Source organism: Micromesistius poutassou, assembly GCF_964030765.1.
Source record: "Micromesistius poutassou genome assembly, chromosome: 19".
Classification (NCBI taxonomy): domain Eukaryota; kingdom Metazoa; phylum Chordata; class Actinopteri; order Gadiformes; family Gadidae; genus Micromesistius; species Micromesistius poutassou.
In genome coordinates, this window is record NC_140289.1 from 2,634,338 (window position 1) to 2,653,255 (window position 18,918).

At 43.0% G+C, this 18,918-nt stretch overlaps 1 protein-coding gene across 7 annotated transcripts; it reads left to right on the forward strand.

Moving 5' to 3' along the window:
• Positions 1–252: 252 nt before the first annotated feature.
• On the forward strand, positions 253–17,894 carry gpcpd1 (glycerophosphocholine phosphodiesterase 1). Of its 7 annotated transcripts, XM_084484038.1 has the most exons (22): positions 253–412; positions 1,671–1,810; positions 1,947–2,025; positions 2,558–2,651; positions 2,810–2,894; positions 4,971–5,046; positions 6,041–6,082; positions 6,404–6,527; positions 6,912–7,176; positions 7,682–7,844; positions 8,317–8,446; positions 8,971–9,025; positions 9,767–9,859; positions 10,215–10,292; positions 10,702–10,741; positions 10,863–10,921; positions 11,137–11,202; positions 11,684–11,820; positions 12,404–12,539; positions 13,151–13,311; positions 14,553–14,602; positions 16,363–16,500. In XM_084484038.1, the coding sequence occupies exons 3-21, from the start codon at positions 1,977–1,979 to the stop codon at positions 14,578–14,580; spliced, it is 1,881 nt and encodes a 626-aa protein (XP_084340164.1). In that variant the 5' UTR covers positions 253–412; positions 1,671–1,810; positions 1,947–1,976; the 3' UTR covers positions 14,581–14,602; positions 16,363–16,500. The 7 variants fall into 7 exon arrangements, with proteins under 7 accessions (XP_084340164.1, XP_084340160.1, XP_084340159.1 ...); XM_084484034.1 differs by lacking the exon at positions 14,553–14,602 and having other exon boundaries at positions 1,640–1,810; positions 16,363–17,894; XM_084484033.1 differs by lacking the exon at positions 14,553–14,602 and having other exon boundaries at positions 16,363–17,894.
• Positions 17,895–18,918: the final 1,024 nt, after the last annotated feature.

Here is an 18,918-nt window from a genome sequence, read left to right on the forward strand (position 1 = left end):
GGTAGACAGACAGCCTGCCCTGTGCCATAACCGGATGGAGGAGAATCGGAGGAGAGCCCTTCTAACCAATCAGAGGCGAAAAAGGCGGTATTTGCCCCTACCATCCTACGAAAAAAAGATTCGCCTCCCGCCCCCCATGAAAAACTGCAATACCACGCTTGGCCACTGAGCACTGGTGGATTGCGGAAGTAGGCACTGCTGATGGGGCTATAGGGAAGGGAGTGCTAAGCTGCTTCTGGGTGTTCAGGATGCTAGTGTGGGGAGTTAACGGACGCAGCGTTAGCGCACTGCAGTTCATTACATGATGCAAGGGGTTCACGTGGGTAACGAGAAATAGGGATGAATTGACTACAAAATGTATCGATGTGTGGATATTATGTCGATAAAAGTTGACGTCGAACAAGAGACAAAGGTATTGTTTTTTTAAAGTTGGGTTTAATTACATTGCCTCAGAATAACAAAGGCGAGAGTTGCAGAATCTCCCGGCGGGGTTGTTTACGTCTACGAGGAGCGCCTGATAACATGGCCTTTCCTTCCGCTTTACAAAACTGTGAAATGCTTTGGTAAACCATCCACAAACAAGCAAAGATAGGCTTCTCGAACAGGGAATAGTAGTAAATTGTATGGATAGCCCAGTGATTATGATCAGTCGTGCCTGTTTGTGGGAACAGTATGGTCTATGAATAGTCCGTGAGTAGCGAGGCCGCGTCTCAGCCTATCAGAGAGACCCAAGACTAATGCCAACTGTCTTGAAATTCTCCGTAGTAGTCAACTGTAACCTTTGCATTATTTCAAAATCGATCCATTGTTTTTGAATACTTGTTAACTGCGACATCTCCGGGGACCCTCCAGCCGGGGACAGGTCCCAAGCCACGGGGACTGGGACAGTCGTGGATTTCGTTTAAGTTCTGCATTCCAGTTCCCCTGCCAAGTTTATGCTACATGTTATGAAACGTTGTTATTCCCCCGCCGGTCCTTCTGGGCGGTTCCCACCCAGCCGCGAGGTTAATAAATCGGGGGTTCTTCTTGGACCTTTGTCAATAATGCAACATTTTACAGTTACAGTGCTATAGTTAAACTGAGATAATAATAATATATATATATATATAATTTTTTTTTTTTTTTACATCTATCTATACCTATATATATGTTCATACAGAGAGATATAAAGATATATTATTTAGATATATTTACACACACACGCACAATATGATGAAGGCGTGATTATGATGAACGCGTGATGATATGAATATATCATTTGATGAAAGCCATGTTTACGTCGCTGCCGGTGTGACGTCACTGCTAGTTTGCGCTGAGCGTAGACGAAACGCCTCAGTTGCTTTCGAAGCATTATCGCTCGGTTGGAGAGATACGTAACCCGCTTTATGGTGAATATGCCTCAACCTACTTTTGTTTTTATATTAAAAAATGTATGTAAAGGGAAATGCAAATCGGGTTAGCGAGCTTGTAACGTATTCTGTCCTGTGTGTGTGTGTGTGTGTGTGTGTGTGTGTGTGTGTTAATCCAGAATGAAGCGGAATGGACCGCCGCTTCTCTCTGGTTTTTCCACACACCGCTTGTCTTCCTTTGAGAACTTCGGTTTGAGGCAGTTTTTAACGGTGTTTTTCCCCTCAAATAGGATGACCTTGTGTGTTATTGTGCACTGACAGCGTCCCTGGTAACGAGCCGGAGGGTCCGGGGAGGGTTGTGTCGAGCAACAATGGCTCCAGCGGAATACAAATGGCATTTTGTTTAGAAACATCCCTAATATAGTGGAGTCCCCACTCACCAGCGCCGAGGCTATATAGAGGTATTTTCTTTCCCCGAAATTCATTTTATTCCGTTTTCCTTCAAATGTCTGTGCTTTTGCCTTCTTTAATTTATTTTTCATTTTTTATAAAACTATTTACACTGTTTATTTTTTGTTCTTTCGTCTCTGTTTTCAGCCATTTTTAAAATTGTCATCTGCGTTAACCATGGAGACTACTGAAGTCACGTTGGCTGTGAGAGGAGAGACGGCTCCAGGTATGTTGTGTGCTTCTGGCCAAATTATAATTCCACCAAAGTTGGAATTGTTCTGCTGCTGTTGTTATGTTGCTGTTGTACCTTTGAATCCCAAATGAACGTATATACCACTGGTTCTCAACTGGAATTCCCTCAGGACCCACAGTCATAAGTCATTAAGTCATGACCCCCAAAAAATTGAAACATGAATTTACATTGAAACATTAGTTAATCCATTGTCTTTGTTTGATATATGTGCTGCGACACACTCAAAATGCCCTCACATCCATCTCACGGGTTGCAACCCACTAGTTTAGAATCATTAGTACAGGCTATTAACGATAACAATTGCTTGATGAGGGCTTCCCTGCATTCCCTTTTAGCCCTGAATATCTAGTTTACCGAACGTATGTAAAACATCTCTGTGTCAAGTGTCATTGTGACCTAAGCTCATTTCGTGATAACGGATGTTTTTACTCCAACTTATGTTGTGGATTTGCGGTTCATACTGTAACCGTAAAAGCTAACATGACCTATTTTGATGTTTTTTTAGGTGAGGTCATTGCAGTGGTTGGTAGTTGTGAAGCCCTGGGAAGTTGGTGCCATAAAAGAGCAATACCTTTACAGCCTAATGTTGGCAGTGATGGGTGAGTTACTTGCTTTCTTGATTAATAGCAATTTGCTCATTCTATGGCAACGATAGGTTTACTATGAACTCAGCTTCAGACAGTCGAAAGTAAACCTCATTTCATTTGGTCTGGTCTCTTTTGGAATGAAATAATCCTGAAATCATATATCTTTTCAGCACTTTCTGGAGTAGGACCATCACTCTGCCTAGGGGACTTGAACTCAAGTATCGGTATTTCCAAGGTTTCTTCCTCGAGTCAAAGGTGAGCAAACTGTAAAAATGGATTTCATTTATTAAGTGTGTTTTTTTTAATCCAATGCAATGGAAACAAGAAATGGTTATGTCAACAAGTAAAGAATGACGTAAATCAACTAAAGTGAGGAAAAACTACAAACTATTCCTTTTATAATGTTCCATGAACCAAATATTTGAATTGAACTGCATCGTTACACTGCAGATGTTTATTAATATTTTATAAATGAATCAAACAAATCATTTATTATTTAATAATGGAAATTTGATTCATATTCTGTCGATCGACTAATCAATAATCAAATATCTGTTGCAGCGCTAGTCTGGACCTCATTAAAGTTTGTTGATGATAGATCTGCTAAAGCTTACTATCAACGAAAAGTACAGCATGTATTTTCCTGCTTAGTACAGTCAATGTACTGGTGCCTAATTGTGTCTTTGATGTCAATGTCCAAATATGGCTGGATCGCTTTTCCATGTTTATTTTTTATGGCATTGAACCAAGTGTTTTTACAGACGTTGGGAGGTGGCTGGCTGATATGAACTGTGTGTTTGTGTTGCTTCCCCTGCCCTTTGTGTGTGACGTGTTTATTCCTATTGAACTTGTCTGAGGTCAAAGTCATGGAAGTGGCTGGCCGAGCCTCGCTGCCAGCTGGCGCTATTAATTACACGCGTGAGCCCATCCCATGTGAAAAGATTTGTCAAAACAAGCTCTGGTTAAAGTCGGATTTATTACGGCACACATGTTGTACTATTCATGGAAACATCATTGAACATTAGCATATACACTGCAATCGCTCATTTAATGTTTGGTTTAAACCATAAACAAATGTTTGAGCCATTATAAGAAACAAAAAACACATATGGCTGTATAAACAAAGCTTCTTACATTAAAGTTAATACATACATCGCTCGGATGGTTGGTCCAAGAAACAATTGAATTCAAATACACCCTGTGACGTCATCAATTGAGCTTTGGACACGAAAATGGAACACTTGTTCAGGGGAATTTCCTACGTGTATACTAACTTCAAGGTCCTGGGCCCTTCTGAAGTAGCCATTTTCGATCTAATTTAAATTTCTTTTGCTGTTTTTAACCAGACCTGTCCATAGGACATTTGTGTACCGATTTTGGTGGATTTTGAAGAGCATTTAGAAGTTTCCCAAAACATTCATTTTACAGGAAAATCTTTCCGGGTGGACCTTATGGGGTCAAGGCATTGAACGCATTTTACTAAGTTTCAGAAATGTTTTTCCATCTGGGGACGAGGCTGATTGTTTGACTTTTACCGTGAATTACAGCGTCCCCTCATGGGAAAAATGGTACCAAACTAACAATGTCGGTTGCTACACAGCCCTCCACCTAGATGGCCACACAAAGGACGCAGGGTGGTGATGCTGAAAGCCGTTTTTTTAGTTCTTAGACTGTGATACATGACCCGCTGCTCGATATTATCATGCAGCTGAGTGTGTTTGGTGATGGCTGGCTTAACCTGTGCACATTGATTTCTCAATGTGCAACAGGAAGGCAGCCTCACCTAGCCCCAGAGTCCAAACAGTCTGACAGGAGGTCCAGGAGATGCTGCTTAAACCAGCCATCATCCACACACGCTCCACACAAACCTTTTTGGACATCTGCTCTATCGGGATGCATTTATGTCAGACAAATTTGAAAACTTTAGACCAGCACAGGCTGAGGTACGGGTAAAATAATATCTTAAACCTACAATAGCTATCCACGACACTCTTTGAATACCACACAAAGACCGGCGAGTTTGGCAACCTCCTTGTTCATGACTTTAGCCGTGCCACCTGAGAAGTTTAATGAACACCCTGTTTTTTTCAAAGGATTCTAACCTGATGCCAAGAGAGCTGAAGAGCCACAATACCAATTTGCCAACCCTCTTCTTGACGTTTTCCGCCCGTGTAGTTGCGGAATGTTAAAGGTGTTCCAACTACCATGTGACGGCTGTACCCAATCTAATCCTCTCTTCTTACCCCTTCAGCCCCAAGGCGGCATTGAGACTCCAGTATTTATCCATAGTTGTATTTGAATTCAAACCTGTATTAAATATTGGCATTGCAGAATGCAGGGGGGTCCTGCCAAGTGATCGTGAATAAGTGGGAGACCCATCAGCGGCCCCGCTCCATGACCCCCACAGGTATAGAAACCCCCGCGAATAAGGTGCACGCGTGGCTTTGGTTTGGATTTTCGGGCAGCGTCAAAACCTAGGGCACTCGGCACTCCCAATTCCCCTTTTACAAGCACTATAGGAGGTAGGAGACATCCTTTGTCGCTTACGGGTCAGATCTTAGAAGAGACCAGGAAGTGACGTCTCAGAGTAAGTCTTTGGACTTCTGGGGGCAAATCACTGTTTAACCTCAACTCTACCTCGAAGCGGACAGTTTCCTCCTCGTCTTCTTTTCCGTTATTATTCCGAGTTATAATCTCCCCTACACCTGTAAGCCGACTGAGCTACTGAAATAGTTCTCATAAAGCAAGAGGTCAGACGGTTCTTCTGCTGTTTCTAAAAGGCTGGATCCCGTAGAGTCGCAAAGGAAACACTTGTGTAAACTGGCCATTGTTAGCTGATATTTGGCCGGTTTTCTAAGACCCCAGGATAATGGTTGAGATTGTCTCTGTCGAGATGTGATCATGTTTATTGTTCTGTCTTTACATGCCACCGCCTTGTTTACTTAGGTACGCAGTTAGAGTTCTGAGGCAATATTATGGCTGCCAAATTTCCCAATTTCTGAATGACCATTCAGAAATTGAACAAAGTTTAACAAAAATGTTGGCTGATTAACATCTTGACCTTGCATTCTCGTATCTGTGCTTAGTTTTACCTGTAACTCGTTACCCTGTCAATTTGGTAAAACCACCAGCAACATCCTTTGGCAGTAACTGTAAAACCTTCGTCAAAACACGTTAGTTGTGTATGCATTATGCAACGAGTGGCGTTTGCTTGACCTTTAATAGTGTTTGTCTTGTTGACCAAAAGGTGAGGATGTGTGGTCCCCTGCTTATCAAGTGGTTGACGTTCACATATTTAAATGTTACCCATCTAAATATGTCAATATCAGCGTTGTTAGCGGTTGTAGAGGATCCCTTGTTCTCACCACCCCTTCCGATGTCCCCTGCTTGTTTTGTTACAGAGTCTCACATGAACGAAGACGATGGCCAATTTGGTACTCACGGTAAGACATGGAGCTAAACCAAATATATTGTAATTATCATAATTGTATTAAATATTTGTGATTTTGTATACTTTATTGTAGAGACCCTTTTTCACCGAGGAGCCAACGAAGGACTAACGCGGTTGTGGCTCATAAAAAATATTAAGCGTCTGCTTCATTTATGCACCTTTATGTACATAAACTAATAGTAACTAGTGAAGAGAAGTCTACATGAAAGGAGCTGTGATAAAGGAGATTCTTCTCATAGCCATCCTGTGCCTCCTGTGATTGTCTGTGGCCCCCTCCCCCATGATAACTGTCTGTGTCCCTGTCCTTCTCCAGGTGGGGTGGCCTGTTTGGACTCTGGCTGGCTGACATGCCAGGCGGAGGTCCGTCTGCGTCTCCACCACTCCAGGAGTGCTCCTGTGTCCATCACCAAGAAGAAATTCAAGAAGTCCCGATTTAGGTAGGCGCCCCCCCCCCAGCTGCTACCATCAGGCAGGCGTTTTAATGTACCACTGGCCCGTAAAAACACCTACAAAAAATCCTTCATCCCTTCTGCAATAGCCCTACTGAACAGCACAAAATGAACACCACAGTCAGCTGATACCTCAACACCCATGTCTTGTTTTTATGTTTGTTTATTTGTGACTGGAGCCATGTCAAAGAAAAATTTCTGTAACCCTCGGGTAACAGACAATAAAGTCTTATCTATCTATCTATCTATCTATCTATCTATCTATCTATCTATCTAGGTCAAAAATAAACCATGTCAATCATGCATCGATTTTTTTTTTATTTTGTTCAAAATGTTGGACTCCAATGTGCTAACATCCTCTCTCCTCCCCAGGATCAAGCTGAATCTGTTGGGCTACGAGGAGGAGGATGAAGAGGAGGAAGAGACGGTGGAGGGGGACCAGCTGTCCCCCAACACCATCTCCCTGCACAAGACGAACACCACCACCCTGGAGATCAGCATGATCAGCAGCGACGGCTACAAGTCCCGCCACTCGCAGCCCGACTGCGGCTACCCGCTGGAGCCCTCGCGGTGGACCGAGTACACCATCAAGACCATGGACCCCGACAACCTGGAGCTCACCTTCGAGTTCTTTGAGGTGAGGCGGCCCATAGCTTCCTGTCAACGACTCTGCACTCCAGTTGCCTTTTCCAGAAGCCTCTTTTTTTTTTTAACACATGTTTTTTTTTTGGCTTTTGTTTGTTTGTCTTTTTTTTGTAATGCCTCCAATTCAGATTTTATGCTTTGAATGATCCCAGTCGCTTTGCATAAAAAGCATCTGATGAAGGACTAATTTAAATTGGATGTGAAAGTGTGGTCTGGGTGGTGCAGGATAACATAGCGAGATGCTTAACCCCTACCCGCTCCCTGACGTATCAGAATGAAGTAGCTTTGGATAACAACGTCTGCCAAAGTAAATAGTCGTTTTCAAGAACACACTGGAGTCGTTTTGGGTATGAGGGGTCTAAAACAGACTTCAACAACAGTTGAATGGCCAAATGAAACCTGTTTCGGGTTCACATAGCTTGAATCTCTCCAGGTTACACAGCTCTCATGGCACTGGATCTCAGTAGGTTTAATCTCTCATCTCCTCCCTCGTTTAGGAGGACATGGGCGAGCACGTGGTGCAGGGAGACACACAGCCAGGGCACGTCGGCACCGCCTGCCTCCTCTCCTCCTCCTTCGCAGAGAACGGAAAGGACGCCGGCGTGGCCACGCTGCCCATCATGGGCCGTAACTCCAAGCTGACCATCGGGAAGGTCAGAGGTAAGGACTCCATCTGCTTCTGTTTTTAATGCAACCAGCCTGATTCACCACATTGCATTCGTTCTAATCATGAAACACGCAGGCATTGCAAGACGTAAAACGTTATCATGGGACTTTCGGTCAAGCCATGTGGATGTGTGCGAACACACAGTTTTTGTTGTTGAAAGTGTAATGCATGTTTATTATAATTAGACATTATATATTATACTAATTACACTAACGGATAATCATGCATTTTACTAACTAGTGCATTAGATTCACTTTCATGGAGCAATTGTGCTTGCACTCGCACACATTTGTAATAATGTACAATCCACCGTAGGAAGAGGAGTGTATTTTTTTTTTTTTTACGCTGAGGATAATTACAGCAAGCAGTGTGCAGTTTTAATTATAATCTTACAAATTCCTATGACCTACGCATTCAGCTAGTGAAGCGGTATAAAGCTTGGGCGTGGTCTCTCTTGGCTTCCAGTGGACTACTTGGTGATCCGGCCGATCCGAGGCCTGCACTGCGACATGAATGCATCCTTCACCCGATACTGGAGGAAGAGGAGTGCTCTGGACGTGGGCCACAGGGGAGCAGGGAGCACACAGGCTGCCAAGTGAGATGCTGCTGCTGCGCACACACACACGCACGCGAGTGTGCACCCACATGCACATGACACACGCACACACATAGTATAGCTTTCAGTGTTTCATTATAGATGTGCGTGTGTCACTTCTTCACCGGAATGCATAACACTTCATGACATGAACATTTTTAATGGGAATAATCAGTTAGTATGTTGTTGTTTTTACATCCGTAACCTCTGTGAATTGACACTGTTTCGCTGTTTTAATTGTGGTTTTGTTTTGGCAGTTTTTTTTATTTTATTGCTATTTAAGCTGAACAATTTAATCTAATAATCATCCATAAAACTTCTCTATATTCATAAGCTTTGTTAGGCTTAAAGGTTGCTTGCACACTCCCTAGCAACCACTCCTTAACAACCACCCTAACCCTATCCCGAAACAAAAGAAACGTGGGTTGACTCGATGTGGGTGTTTATGAGGGCTGTCACCAGGCACCAAAATGTGTTGGATTTGTTATGGCTGTCTGACGTCGTTGCCAATATTTATTCAACAGGCACCACAAAGTGCAAGAGAACACCATCGCATCATTCAAAAGCGCAGCCAATCACGTGAGTTTCCCCGTACACTGAACTACACGGTGTGATACCCGACACGGCATTCCCAGATGTAGTTCACCTTGTGTTATTGTTGTAACACGCAGGCATACCTGAATGTAATCTAGTGAGATCCAAATCCATCACACAGTTATGAAACAGTCATGGGCGGGTAAAGGCAAGCCACAAGCTGTGTATTACACAGACTATTCAATATATAAATCCTCAACATGCCTTTTATCTTTTGTCTGTGTACAATTACTGTATGTCTCGCAACTAGTGGTCCAGCATATGCTTGCCTTATGTATTCAGTGTTGTATTTTGTGTTCATTTGTGGAGTGACACAGCAACATGCAACACATAAAATGTACCTTTGGTGTAACTTGCATCGATTCAACACAACGTTGCGTAGGATTTTGCTAAGAGTAAACGCAACAGCACTATGAAACAGCAGACCATAAAGTATTTTTTATATATGGAGACACAATTGTCGAATGAAACATATTTGTTTTATTTCCACGCTTATTCAGTTGAGTTGTGTCGTACTTCCTATAATCACACTGCGCTGTGTGAATGTGGTTAATTCTGCACACAATAGAAACATGCATGTTACGCAATCTCTGGAATCACGCAGTCAGGTATTCAGGGAACCCAACGACCGTGTTATAGTGAAGGTTGACTGTACCTTATCTACGTGGCGCGGTTATCGTATAGCTTTCTATCGTGCTTTATATCTGTATGTTTGTATATGCCCAGGGTGCGGCCTATGTGGAGTTTGACGTCCACCTCTCCAAGGACTCTGTGCCGATCGTGTACCACGACCTGACCTGCTGCATCTCAACCAAGAAGGTACCGATAAAACGGGCCTGTGTCAATAGGCTTGAATCTCAAAATGTGTATTCATGGTTTGATTATTGGTTATTGGTTATTACATAAACATATTCTGTTACATGTATATTATCCAATTAATAACGTTCAGGTTTTAACATTCATGTTGTATCATTTCATATTTTCCTATCATGTCTTTGTCCTCAAAATAACTGATATTATTAGTCAATAAGTCAACGTTCCTAATAAGCTTTTGGGAGCCAGATTTAACCATAACATGTTTTTAGTAAATGCTGAAGCCCTGGGCATTTAATGAATACCATCATAAGACATATTTGTCATTAATCACTGTTCCGTGTCTCTTTTGGAACGGCAGAAGAACGACAAGAAGTCACTGGAGTTGATCGAGGTGCCAGTAAAAGACCTGACCTTTGACCAGCTGCAGCTCCTCAAGGTACATGCTTGCTGAGTATATGCATCTTCAAAAGAAGTATATATGCATCCTCAAAAATATATGCATCCTCAAAAGAAGCGGCATACCCCAATTCGTCCCCCTTACGACCTCTGACCTACATTCCTACTTTTATCTCCAGCTAACCCATAACTCCAGCTAACCCATAACACACACTAACGCGGCACATTGACCATGTGCCGCTTTAGTGGTGTGCAGCTCAGTACATTCTCTGCACTTGTTAACTCTCATATATGTCTTATCTTAGATATCGTGTCCCGACGCCTAATATCAGTTATAAAAGAAACCCCAAAGCACAGCTAGATAAGAAATATTTCTGAACACAATGTCTTGATGTTGTAAAACGTTATATATCAATATTGATAATGGTTTGTTTGGGTTTATGCCACAGCTGGCCCATGCCACAGCCATTAAATCGAATGATCTCAAAGGTAAAACTTCTGTGTATATGTCTTTTTTTTTTTTTACATGTATTTTACTGTTTTTTTCTGCCTGCACCACTCGTTGTTTGATTAGTGTGTGTGTGAGAACTAATTCAGAGATTCTGTTTAGATCTGCTGGATGATGAAGACGAAGTTGATGAACAACAGCCATTCCCCTCGCTCTCACAGGTATGGGTTGAAATCCTTATTTTGAAACTTTTACGTTTTTTTAAATTTAATTTAAGAAAATGTAAAATTGCAATGTTTTTCCATTTGGTTACACTCAAAGCAACCTTTTTGATTTCTAATTGTAAATAAGTGGAACTTTCCTCGCCTATCGCACTGACTGCATAGTGATGACATGCTAATGGAGCGGTCACACTGTATTTTACTGTGCATGTCAGATATTCCAGGCAGTTCCTGAGAACGTTGGCTTCAACATTGAACTGAAGTGGATCTGCCAGTCCAAGGTGACTGTCCTTTAGCTTGGATATTGTAGTGGGCTACACATGGGGAAAGATTTAAATGAGAACTGGGAAGGATGGATATGACTATACATTTTTATTCTACAATTAGGCTGAAAGTATGCTTTTTCATCTACATTCTCTAGATTATGAGGGCTTTATTTGATCATTTAGATATGCTCCTTGTTACTTGTTTGTTTTCAGCTAGTGTTAATGTTAGTTTCAACTGTTTACAACAATAGTAAAACAGGATAGACTAATATACAATTTTCTGTCACATAGTAAATATTTGACTGACATAGAAATCAAATACTAAAATGAGTCTGGGAAGAGACTCATTTCAGGGATGCCAGAATAAATATCCCTGGAAATCAATCCAGATTCTACTTCATACTGATACTTGGGGATTGCTTAACTGTGTAGTCCCATTAGAAATGGCAATGCTTGTGATCCGTGTGTGGCACTAACATACTGTTGTTACTGGCAGGACGGCTCATGGGACGGTAACCTGTCAACGTATTTCAACATGAACACGTTCCTGGACATCATCCTGACCTGCGTTCTGCAGATGGCCGGCCAGCGCCGTATCGTGTTCTCCTGCTTTGACCCAGACGTGTGCTCCATGTATGTGCTGACACACGCACACAAACACATGCGCACGTGCACACATGCTCACACGCACACGCACATCGCCGCCACACCAAACCACGCCTCATGGATTAGTTGAAATTAAGATATTATGTATTGTTAATGGGTGGCTCCTAATGTGTTATGTGCACATAGCAACAGTGATGACCTCTGAACAATAAACCATGGTGAGATTATGCTGAACGATGAACAATAGATTACTGTGACCGGTTTTACTGCTGGATACACACAGGCTAAAGGAAAATTAGAAACAGATGTATCATTATAGGAATAAGTATATAGGAATATTTTGTTATCCTATATAAAACAGTCTATCACCTACTTCAATGAAGACCGTGAGTTATTGGGACGGATGAAACATTTTGCTCACTGCTGCTGATGACTGCAGACTATGTCTACATCTGCATTGTCAATGCTGATATCAGCCCTTTTGCTACACTGGGTCTCTATGTCTCATCTATCCCTCCCCCCTCCCATCTCTCTCCCCCTCCCTCCCCCCATCCCATCGCTCACTTTCTGTCTCTTTCTCTCAACTCTCCCTCTTCCTCCCTCCTAACAGGGTCCGCCAGAAGCAGAACAAGTACCCCATCCTCTTCCTCACGCAGGGCATCTCAGACATCTACCCCACCCTCATGGACATCCGGTGTCAGAGCACCCAGGTCGCCATGAGCTTCGCCCAGAGCGAGAACATCCTGGTGAGGAACGCGTGCACAGAAAAGCACACAGGCGCACGGATATGTGTGGACGTGTTGATCGTAATCACGCGTGATCACACTCATCCCTTCACGTGTGATTATGTTGGTTTTGAACAAAACGGCATGGGTCAATGGGTTGTGATAGTTACAAACCGTGAGGATCCAATAAACCAGTAAAGACTATTTAAATTGCTGTGTTTAAAGGATTATTCAAATTTCCTATTGTGTATTGATGTAAAAAAGGGTTAAGATGAATGAATCAGCAGTCCTAGTGTAAATGGACTGCAATTATAAAGCGCTTTGCAATATTGCCTGACAATCACCCATTCATGCACACATTCACACACTGACGGAAGAGTCAACAATGCAAGGCGACAGCCAGCTCGTCTGGAGCAGCTAGGGTTAGGTGCCTTGCTAAGGGAAACCTCGACACTCAGCTTGGAGGAGCCGGGGATCGAATTAGCAACCTTGCTGTTACCAGCCAACCCGCTCTGCCTCTCCTGAGCTACCGCCGCCCCCGAGTTGCGCTGCCTCTCGAGACGCTGCGGGACAACTGCATTGGGGTTATTGACTGGATCTCTCTCTATCTCCGTCTCTCCCTCTCCCTCCAGGGAATCAGTGCCCACGCAGAGGAGCTCCTGAAGAGCCCCAGCTTCATCCAGGAGGCCCAGAACAAAGGCCTGGTGGTGTTCTGCTGGGGCGAGGACAACAACAACCACGACAACCGCAATATCCTCAGGGAGCAGGGCATCAACGGACTCATCTACGACAGGTACGCTCAGACCACACGCACACACGCGTGCGCACACACCCCTGTGTTGATTTATCTACGACAGGTCCAGAATTTACATACACACACACACACACACACCTGTGTTGACTTTTGTACGTCTGGTCAGAGGTAGTCTCATCAGACTCGACAAATCTAAAATCTAAGGGCAGGTGAGCTCAAATCTGGGTAAACAGGTTTTGATTTGCGTTCCTTATAATATTTGTTCAGACCAATCCTGTTGCCGGGGAATGGGATCTGTAGACAGGCTTCAATAGCATGGCGCTGACAGGCAGACCAACGGCGTGTGTGATGTGATGTTAGTTTAGGACCCAGAAGAGGACTGTGCAGAGAGCGATAGCGTTGTTTCTCCATGGTTGGGAACGCCTGCTAAAACGTCTTGTTTTGGTACTAATGTCCCTAATGTCCTGAAGAAACAGGAAATACCGAGTTACTCTACCCCCTCCCCCCCCCCACACACACAACCATGAAACGTCAAGTCTTTTTAAAGTGATGTCCCGAGCCAAGCACCTGGCCCATCTCACCTTACCGGCTGAATACTAAGAAGTGCATTTGCAAAGAACTGTGACGTGCCTGAACGATTCTGAGAACACTATGTCCCGGCTTGTTATCTTCTCTGTGGGAAGACTATTGCCTCAGCCCACAGAGTCACGCTAAAAAGGCTACCATTCTATCATTCCACACCGGTTGGCTAACAGGTTGGGTTGAGAACCTGAAATCCCTTTTACTTTTTGGTTAACCTACAAGGAATATGTTCTGACAGGTGTGCTAGGCAGCTTAGCAAGAGTCATGTGACCAGCGTGTCGACTAATCCTTTGACATGTCATTTGCAAACCGAGGTTGAGGTGTGTGTGTGTGTGTGTGTGTGTGTGTGTGTGTGTGTGTGTGTGTGTGTGTGTGTGTGTGTGTGTGTGTGTGTGTGTGTGTGTGTGTGTGTGTGTGTGTGTGTGTGTGTGTGAGAGAGATGCAGTAACTGGGGTCTGTGGGGGAGGGGGGTGTTCTGCTGATATCTACACATTTCCCCGTGCGGTGACTTCTGCTCCATATATACAGTACGTCGGAAACATGGCCCCTCTCTGGCCGCCTCGTGCCTTTTCAAATTCCAAAGGGCAACCCCTTTAGTGAGGCATCGCTCGACTCCCCACGTGATGCGTGGTTTGAGCCTACGTCTGCCTCGGTCGCCCTCTGCAGGCGTATGTCGTAACTGTTCCTCTTTCTTTCAGAATTTGTGATGGTTTGGTGCCCAATTAAGACTCAAGTTCTGCAGAATCCCGTAATGTCTCCGGGTTGTGTCTCCTTTTTATTTGTTTTGTTTTAATTTATTCTGTCCTTGTTGTCTTACTCACTCCCATGTGTTGTTTTTTTTCTTTGACGCTATGAATACTGCCTGAACCTTTGCATCTCCGCAACAGACCTGTGATCTGTGACGATGGGTACATTTACAATCACCTCTTACGACGATGTATTCCAAATATATATGAGCCATCCAGTCATCCAACCATTTCCAAAACATTGTATGTCCTTCTTTGACGTACGTTAGCGTATGAGCTTACAAATATGCAAAGTACACCATGCCACACCCTCTACTTTGAATAATGAAAAATGTGACTATGGAAGGACTTACGGTTAAGCTTTATAAATGTAAAGGGATATAAATGTACCCACTGATGGCAAGACGGTTGACTTCTGATAAGATCCAACACTTGAGCGTACACCTTGTCCTAATGAGACAAATGAGCCTTTTTCAATAGTATTATACCGAAAAAACTGTTCAGATTTGTCAACTGCCTTGTTTATCAGCTATGAGAACGTTATCTCCGGCTGGCAAATGGTTCTTCCATAATTCGTGCTTATGTATTTTTTGGTTGAAAAACACATTATGTAGACACTGAGTTTCTGCATAATGGTCTCAACCTGATCAGCAAATTTTTTGTCTGCTAATCCATTAAGGATAGCCTTCTGTATTTTAATATTACTGACGCAATATTAAAAAAAGACTCACAAACTTATCAGCGCTGATACTCACCCCGTATACCAGAAGACTGCATCTTGGTTGAAAGGTCAATGTTTTGCGTTTCTTCATTTTTAAAGAAATATGCACTTAGTCATGCCTGTATTTGCTGCGCTGGAGCTGTGGATCCCAAATTGCCTGACCGTACAACTTGGCCAACTCGAATGTGGGCAAGAAGTAAACAGTGTTGGGAAAAAACACAACAACAATGCATGGGATTTGTTTTGCTGCTTAGGTTGGAATGATATGCAATTATGTTGATACATGAACAGAGCTTTGGATACGTTTGCATAATTTAGGCTGGCTTTACACGACAACGCTCCCGGGTGAAACTGAAAAAATATTTGATCAGATGTGCCTTTAGTTTAGACAACAACAGCGTTTTCGGGGCTTAAAAACGCAAAAAAATGAACCCACCCTCCAGAGTGGAAATCTTAAAAACGCTCGACCGTTGCGTTTCCGTCAAAAGGGTTAACAACGCAAACGTGTGCTCTGAGCTGCTCACGCTGGCTCTCGTTGCGTACGCGTTGACGTCACATCCATGTGCTGTACAGGCAAACAAAACAACAAACATGTCTGATTATTTCCATCAGTCGGACATTCAAGTTGCCCTAGCTGCTCTGATATCTATCCATGAGTCATTTCAGCAGTTAAGCCAAGTAATCACAGATAATATAACAGAACAGAGAAGGCGCATCAATTACCTAGGGCAATTGTTTGATGCACCAATTTGTCGGAGGCGAACCAGATACACTTTTGCGTCACCGTGTGCATGCAGATTTCCACCCAAAGACGCTCGTCTACATGCGGAATGAAAAGTGGGAACGCAACGCCACTTTTGCGGTTTGTGTTCAGATCGTTGTCGTGTAAAGCCAGCCTTAATGTGACTTGACTTGACTTCACTGACCTAAATCGTAGTACTGTCAGAAACCCAGCTCTCCGTATCAAGTCAGCGTACTCCTTGTTGCATACCGTCTATTGTTCCGAAAGTCTAACCGCCGCCTCCGTCCGTCCCCCGGCAGGATCTGCGAGGATATGGGAGAGCAACCCAACATCTTCAAGGTAGAAGAGCAGCATTCCCTGCGGGAGGTGATCTCCGACGAGGCCCGGATGAACTGCCCCTGCTCCCCGTACACCATCCCCTGCTCCGCCGCCCAGCCCTCCGTGGTCGCCGCCGCCACCAAGCCCGGCGGCGGCAGCAGCGTGGAGTCCGACTCGGGCCTCAGCTCGTCCTGAGCCGTCCCCATTGGCTGGATCGACGGCGGGTCGGCCACTGACCACACGCCGGATGTAAAGACACCGGTTTTCATGCTGCTCACTTTTGTCCGTTTGTGTGTCGATACACCCGTCCACCTCTCCGTCTTCACCTTTTGAAATCTTTTTATCAGGGGGGAAGCATTTTGCCAAACACGTCCTAAAGGTTGTGTGAACATCATTTGTGTATGATTCTTTTACGTGTCGATTTTGAAGTATGAGGATAGTTGCGATAGTAGGCTACCTCCGTTGCCATAGATAACATAAAGTTGACCAAAGATTACCTTTCACGGTTAACTTTGTATTGGTTTATTGAATCATAGCTCCAAGTGTAGGACTGAAACAGAACAGAAACGGGCTGTCCTAACATTTCATCATCAAATAACTACCTACATAAGTAAGGCTTTGGCCCTTTTTTCCCCCATTACGATGGGTTTTATTGTTATTGGTATGACTACAGACACCGGAGCTCAGTCATTCAGGGTAATATTCAGCTCCTTTGCAGGGATGCACCATTTTATGCTTTATATTGTGTACAATATTCATATTTTGCCCTGCCTGAATGCTTATAATTTCAGTGGGCGATTACATACTCATCATTGATCAACATATTGAAGGCGTATTATCAAGAGTATTATATGTATTCAATGTGTCAGCAACTACCTTTTCTTTAAAGTTGATTGATATGTCATTAATGTATGTATATACTGCTTGTCTTGCCTCTCAATCTGCCTACTACCTGGATCTTTCTTGTATTTCGATCCAGCTTGTACTCCAAATAATTTCACAACATTGCCTCTTACCACTGGAAACACTTGCAAATACTTTGCACTTTCAGATTTAATTTTAGTCCTGTACTATGTGATACATTGGTGCATGTTAAAATCTTTCGTTGAGATCTGACAAAGGAAAAAGACAAATCATGTAATGTGTATTTTTAAGATCTCGAAAGGAATTTTAGCTTTTGCATGCTCTGCACATGGGACGTTTTGGAATGATATCTGGACTCATACTCTTTTTGTCTCTGGGAAACAACAAGGGCATGTGGTAAAAGTCAAGTAATAAATAAAACTGATTCTGACATGGACATGAATGAAATCGGTGGTCTTCTTCTAAGTGGGTTGGTTTATTTACTTCCATGATGTTAAGTCAAGTGAAGGCGAGTTAACCAAAATTGATATTGATAAGTGGCTGTCAAAGGAACCGATTGTTAATGTTTTACCTTAATTTCCTTATGAGTCTGCTCAACCTCTGTTCAAATAAAAAAGTTTTTGGCTTGTAAATCTGTCAAGCCTATAGACTTTGGTCTCATTTACTTTCATGCTGTGCGTTTGCAAGTTCCAACTTGGAGATTGAATATAGTATAGGAGACTACCATTGTGCCTCTGATATAAGCTGGTAGTTTTCAGTGCTTTACAGTCTGCTTATTCTTGTAATAGGCCTATAAAACAGTCTACTGCAACACCTTGTGGCTATATTCTGCTAATCAAGTTCTCGAATGGAGGACCAAGCAGAGGAATCATTCACGTTGGAAGTAATCTCTTCAACTCACTAAACTCCATGCTCATTTATTTATTTATTTTTTTACTATTCAGTAGCTTTTAAATTTGTTTTTCATGATTGATGGACGCGATATTAAATATTGATTTGATCCAATGATGGCCGTTTATCTGTCAACTGTCTTGAAATCTCACGTTTTTCTGGACACGCATATGTAATATTTTGTGTGCCTACTATAACTATAGCTTGTATAGTCTTATATCTTTACTGAAGCGAGTTTAGAGGCTGTCATAATGTTGACCATAACTGTAAATGCACACCAGTCAACCACCAGCAAGTCCCAGAGACAGAGTTGGGTCAGATATGGGAAAGGTATATTAATTATGTTACGTACATTTGACATGCTTTATGTTGTGTGTTTTTCAACGAACGTTTACTTTGCTAAGCAACGTGGAACCAGTCAGCTTCAGATATGATCCATCTTGTGGAATCTGCGCAGTCAGAAGAGCTTTGGGCCCGGTTTCCCGATAACGTCCAGTCTTAACGCGCTACAAAGACTCCTACGTTTTGACGTATCATTTGTTTACCTACATAGGCATGGTTCCCGAATGGTCTCCTACGACCAGTTCAGTAATGCATTACATTACTGGCGTGAGATTCTGTAGAATCTTGATTAAAGCATTGATTGAAGCATTGATTGTACATTGTACATTGCATTAAAGCATTGATTGTAATTAAAGCATTGATTACATTGAGTTTTCATAATCTAATTATTCTGTTCTAGGTAAACCATCATATGAGATGGTGGAGAACCACCCTGACTG

Excerpts from the sequence above, each read along its gene's own strand:
- gpcpd1 (XM_084484034.1), top strand. The coding sequence starts at position 1,977 with ATGGAGACTACTGAAGTCACGTTGGCTGTGAGAGGAGAGACGGCTCCA. Across the intron at positions 10,742-10,862 it reads TAAATCGAATGATCTCAAAG|ATCTGCTGGATGATGAAGAC; the intron begins GTAAAACTTCTG and ends GATTCTGTTTAG. Across the intron at positions 11,821-12,403 it reads GACCCAGACGTGTGCTCCAT|GGTCCGCCAGAAGCAGAACA; the intron begins GTATGTGCTGAC and ends CCCTCCTAACAG.